General features: G+C 42.5%; 1 protein-coding gene across 1 annotated transcript in view; it reads right to left on the reverse strand.

The window, feature by feature from the left end:
* The window catches only part of LOC308354377 (putative adhesion G protein-coupled receptor E4P), a gene marked incomplete at both ends in the record, with an annotated part of 35,325 nt that extends 35,159 nt beyond the window's left edge, over positions 1 to 166 (reverse strand). Inside the window, one exon of the mRNA XM_080821773.1 lies at positions 136 to 166. Coding sequence (XP_080677899.1) covers positions 136 to 166 — 31 coding nt within the window. The remainder of the gene's footprint in view (positions 1 to 135) is intronic.
* Between the last annotated feature and the right edge of the window lie 12,944 nt (positions 167 to 13,110).

The following is a 13,110-nucleotide window of genomic DNA, read 5'->3' on the forward strand; positions in this document are numbered from 1 at the left end:
TTTTGCTTGGGGAGAGCAACTAAGAGACTCAGCATGAGAGTTTCTGATAGGACTGGTGCACACAATCATTTCGGCACAGAGTGCCAAACTGGGGGGAGCCACCCAAACTAGGATGCGGGGGTCATGAGCACTCACCTGAGAGCAGGGGCAGGCACCTGCTTCCCATAGCACTGAGATACCAGGGCACCGATCTGAGAAGCTCTCTCAAGCGGGACGTGGCAAGGATGTCTGGAATGAAGAAGCCCCATGAAAGTCAATTTCGGTTGGTCACAGACTTTGGAGGCCAGGTGGCTAACGCTTCTCAAAACCCTTTAATTTCTGCCGATCTTTTGACCCACTTCTGGGGAGTTACCTCCAGGAGAGGAGGATCGAAGGAGAGTAGATTCTAGGAAACAAGCTTACAACCCAGCAAACGTGGAACAAATATCCTCCTGGAATTTAAACTCCCAGTCGATCGCAACCACCGAGATTCGGACTGTGAGGAATTCCACAGGGCAAACTATCCAATTTCTTCACCCTCCTCAAAAAATTTAAGGGGTGAAAAACATAGGGGAGACCTAGATTTAAAGAGACACAGAAATACAGTTGGTTGGTTGCAACTGCAGTGTCTTACTGGATCCCAAATCAAACATAATTTTTTTAAACGTTTGAAGCCTGGCAACGTGACAATGTTAAAGAAATGGTTGTTCAGGGGCGCCTGGGTGGCTCAGTGGGTTAAGGCCTCTGCCTTCGGCTCAGGTCGTGATCCCAGGGTCCAGGGATCGAGCCCCACCTTGGGCTCTCTGCTCAGCGGGGAGCTTGCTTCCCTTCCTCTCTCTCTCTGCCTGCCTCCCTGCTTACTTGTGATCTCTGTCTGTCAAATAAATAAATAAATAAAATCTAAAAAAAAAAAAAAAAGAAGTGGTTGTTCATTCTCGTGCATATGATAATTCAACTTCCGTTTCCTTATCTGTCCATTCAGGTGGTTGCTCCACAGGAAGCTGTAGGTATGATAAAATGGCTACAAACAGAGTCCTGGTATTTTGGAGATAGACACTAAAATTTTGCAGGCAAAATCGTACGCTATGCAGAATTAATGTCAAAATAATTGGAGTGAGGGAATGGTTTGGGGAGCAAGTGGGAATACATTCGATCCAAGTTTAGGCAGGTGTTGATGGTTGCTAAAACCGAGTGGAGGGTCTATGGGGTTCCTGATGCCATTGTCACTACATCTGTGTATGTTTGAGAAGTCCTATAATAAAAAAAGGGGGGATTATCCTAAAGATATATTGTTCATTCAGTAGATAGATAGATACCAAGGGGCAGAAGTATGTGTGCTAGCATTTGGGTAAGGTGGGGAGATAATAAAGAAGACATTAGCACATTATACACAATCAGAAATACGCATACATATATTTATAGTACATTTACACAGCAGGGAAACTATGCACAAATGTGAGATGCTCTCTATAGTTATGTGTGTGTACTTAGCTTATGTATGTCATACATACCTAAGCACAAACATATAAAGGCATACACATGTATATCCATATTACGATTTTGCATTGGCATAAAATATTCCTGGAAGCCACCTGTTGCCTTCGAAAATGAGCTGCTGGGAAGCAGGAGCAAGGAGACTTCACATTTCACCTTTGGATGCCATTTGAATTTTGAAGTGAAGGTATTTCATATTCAAAACCTAAGTCCCCTCCTGGAGAAAACAATGGCGGTGATGCCCATCACTGAAAATGAGCCTTTCAAAGAAGACTTTAAGTTGTTAGTGTTTGCTCTGTGGCTGTCGTTTTGAAATGCAAAAAGCACTGTCCTCAGGTAATGCCAGCAGCAATTAAGATTTAGGATAAGACCTCTAGTGCACATTAGCAAAGACTATATGCCCTCAAATCTGTTAAACCATCCAATGTGTTGCCAGTGACAACGAAGGCACGAATGGGGAAGATATAACTAAAGGGGGAAGAAATAACTAAAGCATCTGGATAGTTTCATAAAACGTAAGTGGGAGCATGTAACGGTAAAATGCTTTCTTAAATAAAATGTAAGAAAGGCTGCATTTAAAGATGTGTAACGCCAGTAATCAGATATTATAAAAACATGCTATAGGAGGCTACTAACATGACATGGGAGGTTACTGTAACCTAGCATTAGGATAAAGGCAGGTAATAGAGCAAAATATGTGATGCTACATTTAAAGGAGATTCTGTAAATGTTAATAGAAGAATGGCATTAGGGTTTTTTTAAGGTTTTTTAAAAAATTTATTTGACACAGAGATAGAGATCACAGGTAGGCAGAGAGGCAGGCAGAGAGAGAGGGAAAAGCAGGCTCCCTGCTGAGCAGGGAGCCCGATGCAGGGCTCGATCCCAGGACCTCAGGATCATGACCTGAGCTGAAGGCAGCCATTTAACCAACTGAGCCACCCAGGTGCCCCTCAAATTTCTTTTTATTTAACTAGCTCTACATTTTATACGTGACTTTAGCAATAAGAAAATAATAACAGCAATGAGGTAGTTTCAGAGAAGAGGAAACAAAATGCATGAAAAATGAATTCTCTTGGCAGGTCCTTCCTTTCTCCATGCCCCTACTTTGATGTGTAGGTTCTGCTTTGATCTCTGAGTTTGGGATCCTTAGGGGTCTGCCTGTGGGGCGATTCTTGCAACCCTTCACCCACAGTTAGCTGTTGGCTATAGGCAGTTAGATGGGCACTTAACTCGGTGCCCAGGAAAACCCAAGTTTGGGTTGCAAATTGGCAGCTACCAGTTCCGTCACTCCGAGGTGGTGACTTTGTCTCTGTTTTCTCATTCTGCAAAATGGCGCTAAGAAAGAGCATATACCTTCTAATAACGTTGGTGCTGGTGCAGTGAAGATGACCTTTCATAGCTTGTGGCACCTGCCTGGTGTGACAAGTGCTGAATAAAGTTAACTGTTATGCGGACAGGATATGATGATGGTGGTGGTGGTGGACGTGATGGTGATGCTGTTGGTGAAGGTGGAAGTAATGGCAATGATGGTGAAGCCAGTAATGGTGTAAGTACTATAAAGGGTAGTGGGGACAGTGGAGGGAGTGGTTTTGGTGATGACAGTGATAGTGGTGATGATGGTGCATGTGATAATAACATCATAATGTTGATGATGGTAGTGCTTATGGTGGTGATGGTGGTGGTGGAGGAGGTGATGGTTATACTGACAATGATGGTGGTGGTGTAGATGTTGGTGGTCATGGTGGTATAGCCATGACTTTGTGTATTAAGGACTGACTGATCCACTACCAAGTGGTGATGAGAATTAACAGGGTCCTGTGAAGCTCCCCCCAAAACTAAGTAGTGGCCTGAGAAGGCCTATCCCAGAAAAACCTCTTACTCCCAATGGCCTGAACGGCCTAGTCACACATTAGGTATTGGCATCTAGCATGTAAATCAAATTTTGCTACAGATCCTTCTCGTAGCCTTCTGTTCTCACTTCCTAAAAACATTCATGGAACTGATATGGTAGGCCCAGTCCCTTACTAAGGGCTTTGACACTATTGTTTCATTGAAAGCTCACAACCACCTTATAATGTAGATCGAATAACATCTTCCCACTTTTCAAATGACGAAGTTGAGACCTAAAGAGATTCTGTCACTTGCTCCAGGTGATGCTGCTAGCAAAAGGGAAAGCTAAGACTTGGGAAAGTCAGGCTGAGTCCAAAGCTTCCGTATAACCCTTGCATAAAGATCCTAAGCCCCAATACCTCTTAAGTGCAAAACATGTGATAAAAATAAGTGGGGCCATTTTGGGGAAGCAAGGAGGACAGTGGGGAACTGAAAAAAAAACCTGGGCTTTATCTAGAGATCCTCAATTCTACTTTTTCCTCAAATGCAGAACCAGTGGGCCACATTGCCTACAGCAATGGACAATACCACCTAATTGCAAGTCAAATTCTGTACGTAAGCATCTTTGAGGACTTATACTTGATCACTTCCTGGGTCCACTCCCTTCTCTTAACATCCATTTCCCTGTTTCATTCTTAGTTCTCTTCCCTTCCAAAAACCTACTACAGAATCCACTGTAAAGAAATTGTGGGGGTGCCTGGGTGGCTCAGTGGGTTAAAACCTCTGCCTTCAGCTCAGGTCATGATCTCAGGGTCCTGGGATCGAGCCCCACATCGGGCTCTCTGCTCAGAGGGGAGTCTGCTTCCTCCTCTCTCTCTGCCTGCCTCTCTGCCTACTTGGGATCTCTGTCTGTCAAATAAATAAATAAATCTTAAAAAAAAAAATGGAAATTGTGTCCAGGGCACCTGGCCAGCTCACTAGGTAGAGTACGTCAGTCATGATCTCAGGGTAGTGAGATAATGACCACGTTGGGTTTAGAGATAACTTTAAAAATTTTTCAAAAACAAAATCAAAATTGTGTCTAGATGAGGATGATTCTTTTTATTATTATCATTATATTACTCACCATACAGTACATCATTAGTTTTTTGTTTGTGTTTTTTTAAAGATTTTTATTTATTTGACAGACAGAGATCACAAGTAGGCAGAAAAGCAGGCAGAGAGAGAGGTGGAAGCAGGCTCCCCACTGAGCAGAGAGCCCGATGTGGGGCTCGATCCCAGGACCCTGAGATCATGACCTGAGCTGAAGGCAGAGGCTTTAACCCACTGAACCACCCAGGTACCCCCATCATTAGTTTTGGATGTAGATGAGGATGAATCTTTTTGGAGGCCTCTTTGGAAACCGGTTTAACTAAAATAAGTGTTTTACATGGAAGAGGTGATAATGTTTTTCAGAACTGCTGAGACCTCTAACAATGCAGATTTGGTCTTTTCACTTTTTAAAATAACTTTACTGAGGTATGATTGGCATGTAAAAAGCTGTCCATGTTTAATGTATACAACTCAGTGAATTTGGACATAAGTACACACTCACGAAACCATCACCACCATCAAGGCCACAAAGATATCTATCACCTCCCAAAGTTTCCTCCTGCCCCTCTGTGGTTAGTTGTGTGCGTGTGTGTAGTAAGAATATTTAACGTAAGTTCTTCATAAAGTATACAATCACAGTATTATTAGCCAGGGACACCATGTAGTATTGTACATCTCCAGAACTTCTTTATCTTGAGTAACCAAAGCTTTGTACCCTTTGACCATCACTTCCCATTTTCCCTAACCCCTGGCAACCACCATTCTACCTTCTGCTTCTATGAACTTGAGTACTGGAGCTGCACACGTAAGTGAGATCATACGGCATTTGTCTTTCTGTGTCTGGCTTTCTTTACATTTCTAGCAATGCTGACGTGGAGAGATTTTTGACTGAGATCCATGCATTCCATCAGACAGAGAGAGAACGCAACCAAGTCTCACAAATCAATCTGCTGCCTTTGACCTTTTATGGTGACAGCATCGTAAATTTATTTTAAAATACTGGTTACTACTCATCAAGTTGGTTTCATGACTCTGCTCCCCACCAGTGGGTCACAACAGCTGGAGGAACACTGATGTGTACATTAGGTCACTTTGGCCATGAATAAAACATACAATAATAACACAATGGATGCATTTAATTGGGCTGATGTGTTTATCATGGAGCTGAGGCATGTGGTGCGTGACAAGCTTGTCAATTCACCATGCAACCTGGATAAACCTATCCATCTTTCTAGGTCTTGTTTTCTTCATTTTTAATAGCAAATTGGTTCTACACTACATTTACTTCAGACTCTGTTTCTTGAAACTTTGTCACAGACATATCTCAGAGATATTGCAGGGTTGGTTCCAAACTCCCTCACTATGGCGAGTCAGATAAATGTTTTGGCTTCTCAGTGCATATAAAAAATATGTTTACATTACACTGTGATCTATTAAGTATACAATAGCATCAAGTCTCAATAAAATGTACTTTCCTCTAATGAAAAGTTGCTTCGTTAGTGAAAAATGCTAACCATCATCTGAGCTTTCAGAGAGTCATATCACTAATCACAAATCACCAAATATAATAATAATGAAAAATTTGAAATATCACAATAACCAAAATGTGACACAGAGACATGAAGTGAGCAAGTGCTTTCAGACAAATAGTGCCAGTAGATTTGCTTGATACAAACCCTCAATTTACAAAAAAAGAAAAGAAAAAAGAAAAAGAAATGCCATTTCTGTGAAGTACAATAAAGCAAAATACAGTAAAACAAGGTATGCCTGTACTTTGATTCACCTTAAGTTCCTTAATACACAACTCATTATCTCTGTCAAGAATCCCAAAGCATTTCAGTATGTCCTGCACCACATAATACACACATTGCCCAAGCAGAAGCTGGAAAATGATGCCCATATAACCCGTCTCAGAAACAAAGCAAAAAGGCATATAACAAGATCCCCTTGAACACTTTTACAGTACCAGATGTTTTTCTAGACCCAAGATCACACATGAAACATTTTTTGTTTTCTTTCGAAAGACCTAACCAGCTCTTACCCACAAGATGAAAATTTCTTGCTTCTTACCCAGTCCAGTAGCTTCTCAAGCTAATGAAGAAGGAAGTACATCACTTCTTATCTTGAGCTCCACTTTCTTAAGGAGCCTCATGAGTGCATGAGAAGGCTGAGGGTGTTGATTGGGCAGTTGGCAAAATGCAAAGGCCCTTAGTTCTCTTTTCGTTTGGGCAACTTAAATAGTGTGTTACATTAGAGTGGATCATATTAAAGTGCCTCAAAGAGTGAATTTGGAAATCCTGACAGTGTTCAGTGCAGAAAATCATGTAATGGAGAGTGGCACCAACTTCTGTCTACATCAAGAAAATGGATCAGACGTTGAGTAGGGTCCTTTAGTTGGTGAAATTCTTAGAAAGAGAGTTGAAGGCCAGACTGTGGGAGAGTGTATCCCACTGCACCACTGTCTCTATGCATTGACCTGGTTCCCTACTAAGGTATCACTTCTCAGCATACCATCTTGGGAAAACAACATATCCATATTCTTGGACTTAGAGATAGGGTCACCCAACATAATTAGACTCATCTACGTGGCTGATGAAATTCTTGGTTGGTCCCATTAGCATGGTGTCCTGAAATTTTCTTCTTGTTCATATTAGAAGAATCTTTGTAAGAGCCAGCACAAACATGGCAACCCCCTCCAACAAAACCCTAGTTTAGCAAGTCCAAACACACACCTAGTGATTTGCTCCTTATCTTAGTTTTGTTGCATTCATGAGGCATAGCTTTATTATTCTTAACACAAATATTTTCCTTTTTTGGTGTCCCATTTATCTTATAAATTAATTAGAGTCAATGCAATGAAATATTCAAATAATCACTTAGATATCGTGTGCAGGCAGTTAGTCCTTCCATGTGAGACTCAAAATATTTGTTCCAGGTGATACTCAAAATGTTTCTTTGAATGATAAATGAATGATGGTGTAAGCCTATCACTGTCAGCTGAGCTGAAGTTAAAATTGTCTGAATGTTAAACTGAAATTCCTGAATCCATGGGAAATCCCTGAAATTTCAAGCATTTCATGTGCTCATAGCCTGTTTTCTACAAATGACAGAATATTTGCCCAAACAGATGAGAGAACTCCCCCATCTTGTTGTGTAGTCCTCCTGTGCTGACTTTAGACTTGAATGTGTGGCTGGCTTTGGCCACTGGATCAACAGCTAACAGGATGGAAACAGAGATTTGAAAAGTGCCTGCCTATCGGGGCTTGCCCTCTCTTGCTGCACTTGAAACCTCAAGATCACGATATGGATGAACCCAAGCGGGTCTACTGGAGGATGAGAGACCACGTGGAAGAGAGCTAAAGCTCACTCATCAACAATCCACCACTCTGGTTGCCAACCTTCCAGATGAGCAGTGAGAATATGCTAGACCATCCGGCAACCAGCTAACCCACCAACTAACCACAAATACGTGGATGAGCTCATCAGAGACCAGCCGGGCTAGGCTAGACCAGAAGGAAAGTAAAACCGACCCACAAAATCATGAACAAAATAATGTAGTTGTTATTTTAAACAAGTGAAATTTGGGGGTGGTTTGTTACACAAGTAAGGCGAACTGATACACATCACAAAGTGGACTGAAAGAAAATTTTTACACACGTGTTGTCAAGCATGGTACCATGGGACTTCCCCTCCTAACCACAGTTGATGGGACCATGGGTTGGTCCATTCGGCACCAACAATGAGGTGGCCCAAGCAGAGAAGTCTACCTTAGAGCACTTCTCCATATTGGATGCTGACTGGCCAATCCATTCAGCTGGTTTCTCTCTTGGAGATATGAATGCAAAACCCCAGAGAGAGACACAGATAAACAGTAGAGTGGTCCGTGAGACAACGAACAAGCTGAGAAATAACAAAAGCAGAAGCCATCAGAAGGAACAATCCATTGATGATCTTCTTCTTTAACCCCTTCATGCTTATCTCACCTCTCCTTGATGGAGCAGTAGACTGTCACTGTCACCATAACAGAAGCCCGGTTGGTTAGGGTTAGGGTTCGACAATCCAAGAAAGCAAATGCCCAATCTAAGGAACAGTTCAATAGGGCATGGCTGCTTTTCAAACTTTCTTAGCTTGTAACAATTAATTTTGGGTTATGGTGAAAGAATCTGTTCTCCATCCTTCTCCACTCTGCTCTGTGCACTGGGAGGCTGTCCTGTATGGACTACATTATCAGGCTTCCCTTGTGCTCTCCCTTCCACCCTTTTTTGACCAGTGGTAGTTGTGGAAGGACGGTGTAAAGCTGGAGGAGAAAGAGATGGGGATATTCATTTTCCAAGCTCCTCCTTCCCTGCAGTGCCTGCACATTTGGGCAATGGTTAGATTCTTCTGTCACGGGCTAAGGCATTCCAGGTTCCTATACTTGTTCCATCCCCTTGCCACTTTAAGACAAATACTGATAAGAGTTACCCCTGTTGCTACTCCCTCCCTCCCCTTGCCCCATCCTTTCTTGTTTTCCCTTAGCTCTGCTGTGATATTGTGATTTATAACAGGAAATATATATTTGGCGTTCATCCTGCGTCTGGCACAGAGCTCCTAAAACCCTTGGAATTTCCTAGCAATAAGGGCAATGGGAGCATCTTTTGTTACAATATGTGGTCTCTTGTGACATTGGAGGACAGTAGTGTCACAAGACACTGAAATGGGTAACAAGCCCCTTTTCATCACAACTGGGTTTATGTTAACTTTTGGAAAACACCTAAGGATGGGGGCTGGTTGCCAGGGGGAACCAACCAAAAATGGAGGGTTGGAACTTTCAGTGCCCTCCTGACTTCCTGAGCCCCTTCCCCACACTTTAGCCTGTGCATCTCTTCTATCTGGCTGCTCCTGAGTTATATCGTTTCATAACAAACCAGTAATCTAGTAGTAAGATGTTTCTCTGAGTTCTGTGAGCCACCTTGGCAAATTAATAAAACTCCAAGGGGAAATTGTGATCACCTGGCTTTTCTGGCTTTAGAGGTGGGGCAGGGGCAGTCTTGTGGGACTGAGCCTTTTCCCTATGGAATCTGACACTATGCTAGTTCCAGGTAGAGGGTATCACGATGGAGTTGAATTGTAGAGCACCCAGCTGATGTTGGTGTCTCATTTGGGGTGAGCAAAAAACCTCACTCACACACTAGAATTGGGTTCAGACCGAGCCCCTTTGCCTCCCCACACCTGTATAAATAGTCTCTTTGTTAGACCCTCTTCATTTAACTCCTTTGGCTGAGCCAGCTGCTGTTCACCAAGCTGCCAGGCAAAACACACCCTGGCACTTAGACTGGCTCTACCCCTTCTAACCAGAAGCCAGGCCTTTCTTATCAACTGTCGTGCAAGAGGAAACCACATTTCAAGAAAAGAAGGAAACACAAAACACAAACACCATTTCCTCTTTTGCTTGTCATTTAACCATGGCTTTTTTTTTTTTTTTTTTTTAGTTTTAAAGATTTTATTTGTTTATTTATTGGAGAGAGAGAGCGAGAGAGAGCATGAGTGGGGGGAGGGGCAGGGGGAGAAGAGGAGAATCTCCAGCAGACGCCACGCTGAGTGCAGAGCTAACGCGGGGATCGATTTCATAACCCTGAGATTATGACCTGAGCAGAAACCAAGAGTCCAACATTCAAGTGACTGAGCCGCCCAGAGACCCCTATTTTTTTTTAATTATTAATTTTTTTTTACAGTAGGCTCCAGGCCCAACATGGAACTCAAACACGTCCCTAAGGCTAAGAGTCTTGTGCTCTGCCAACTAAGCCAGCCAGGTGCGCCTTTTTGCTTTCATTTAAAAACAGTTGCTTCTCTAGGGCACCTGGGTGGCTCAGTCGATTGAGTGTGTCTGACTCTTGATTTTGGCCCATGTCATGATCTCAGGGTCCGGAGACGAGCCCTGCCACTGGCTCCACGCTGAGCACAGGTTTCTTGAGATTCTCTCTCTGCCTCTGCTCCCCCCACCCCCACCACCCCCAGCTCTTCCTCTCTCTAAAAAAACAAAGAAACAGTTGTTTCTCAGCAAACTTCCCACACTTTGAAATGGCGTTGTTCCATAGAAGCATTGACTGGAAATGGAAAACAGGGTGAAGGCGTTCTACCCTGTAGAAACAGGACGCAAGAACCAAGCAGAGCCCAGTGTTTACGCCCTATCAGAACGACAGTCTAGACTTAATCCTAAAACAGTATGAGTCAGCATCTGGTTCCCTGGAAATCAACTGAACCTCACCTTGGAACATACAGTTGACCCACAGTTATGGGTCGACTTGCACATGGAGATTATATATATATATATATATATATATATATATATACTGTCCAGTACTGTAAATGTATTTTCCGTATGGTTTTCTTAACATTTTCTTTTCTCTAGCTTACTTTACTACAAATAAGAATGCAGTCTATGATGTATAAAATATACAAAATATGTAGTAATTGTTTACTTTATCGGTAAAGCTTCCAATCAACAATAGGCTGTTAATAGTTAAGTTTTTGGAGTCAAAAGATATGAGCAGATTTTGACTATGCGGTGCATCAGTGCCTCTAACCCCCCGAGCCAAAATCAAAAGCCAGATGCTCAACCAACTGAGCTACCCAGGTGCCCCATCATTCTCACAGTTCTAAAAGCCTTTGAACTGTATACTTTTAAAATGGTTGAAATGGTGAATTTTATGTTATAAGACTTTAATCTCAATAAAATATAAAGAAATAAAGAAACTACTGGTCTCATTCAAGTTCTTTTTTTTTTTTTTCTAAAGACTTATTTATTCATTTGACAGTGAGAGGGAGAGAGAGAGAGCACAAGCAAGGGGAGCATCAGGCAGAGGAAGAGGGTGAAGCAATCTCCCGCTGAGCAGGGAGCCCGATGCAGGACTCGATCCCAGGACCCTGGGATCATGACCTGAGCCCAAGGCAGATGCTTAACCAATTGAGCCACCCAGGTGCCCCCGTCTCATTCAAGTTTAAACAGGGTGCGTGGTTGACCTGCTTGGATGTTGGCAAACTCATATTCCTTACCCACTGGATTTTATTGGAACTTATTTTCTATGAAATCCAGACAACTTTGGCCTTTGGTTTTATCTGTATGGTGATCATGTAGTGATCACAATGTGTGGGAGAAGAGGATGTGTTGTAATTCATGCAAAAAATTATAAATATCAATACCCCCAATTTTATAACTGAAGCTTTCTAAATTTTCTTTCCATTTTATGTAGAAATAAAATCACAGGATAAGCTGAGGAGGTCTCAGAATTACATGTGATGCTCTTGAGAAAATTTCAGCATGGACTAGGAGTAAGAAACTGTAATCGTTAAGGGTTGGTGTACTAGCTCATGGAGCTGTGGTCTTCATTCAAGGGACAGACAGCCTGTGGTGACCTACGGGAAATGAGCTAACAGAGCAAATACTTTGACCTCACTCTCCTCCCTTTTTCTGATATCCTGTTGGTGTTTCCCATTGGCTAAAACCAACAGGAAGCCAGAGGCCAAGGAAGTTTATTGTTGTACTCCAAAGATGTCAGCATTCCAGACGGACAACTTGATGCATTTGAAGGGTCAACAGAAGGCAGCCAGCCCACTCAGAAAAACAACAAGTTAAAAAAACAAATCTCGAAAGTTTGATGCACTGAAAAGATGTTCACTGTGACAAGAGCAAAGATAAAGATTTCAAATATTTCACTTTCTTGTTTATTGAGTCTCCCCCTACCATTAGAATGTAAGTCCCATGAAAGGAAAGACAGTGTATGTCTTTCTTTGTAACCCAGCCCCAGTTTCTGGACAGTAGAGACTTAATAAATATTCATAAGATAGATAAATGACTTTGTACAAATTCTTTAACATCTCCGAAACTCCTGAGTTTTCTTATCTACTTGTTGCTGGGTGTTTTGGCTGGGCAAGAGGTAGAATTTAGATGCTTTTGGCAAACGATCAGGATGTACCCTTAACGCCTCTAAAACACCTACCTACATGAGTTGATATTCATGGAGGTTTTGGGAAGAAACCATGGAAGAAAAAAGAGAGACGATAAAAAGGTAGAGAGTGTTTGTGTGTCCAGCAAGCAGACCTGTGGGGCTACATGGAGGTCCCTTAAGTGAAGGGATAGATGAGGGATGGTGCCACATTTAGGAGTCAGAAGTGACTCTGTGCCCAAGTACAGCAGCTCCGGGGACCAGGACACAATGGCACTTCCACGCTGGAGACAGAACCTATTTCCTACAGCACAAGTCAGGAGGTGCCTCGGCATTCTGTAGACTCGACCTGGCCATGGGTAAGGATCACTGCACTGGGTGGAACAGATGCTTGGGGAAAGCCTATGAGGAACTTGGACAAAGAGATCAAAGTCAAGATGGGAGAAACACATTCGGAGAAGAGACCAGGGTCTACTTCATCAGCACTCACAAACTCCTGAGAAGGGGTTTCCCGAGAAGTAAGAAAGAGGAAGAAACACCATCTGAGATCCTATGGTCAAAAACTAGATACACAAATCAAGTAAGCCCACATTTGTAACAAAGGCAGATGCCGCTTGAGGGTTTCAAATCACACACAGTGGATAATTTCATCAAACTTAGGAATTATTCATGAAGTAAGGCCATAGAAATGAGACATTACAAAGATTAATACCGATTATAAAGGGATGTAACATTCAGGGAGAAAAGTGGCAAGTCCTCTCATGCATTGTACGTTATAGGATTTCAAAGA

Source organism: Martes martes, assembly GCF_963455335.1.
Source record: "Martes martes genome assembly, chromosome: 1".
Lineage (NCBI taxonomy): Eukaryota > Metazoa > Chordata > Mammalia > Carnivora > Mustelidae > Martes > Martes martes.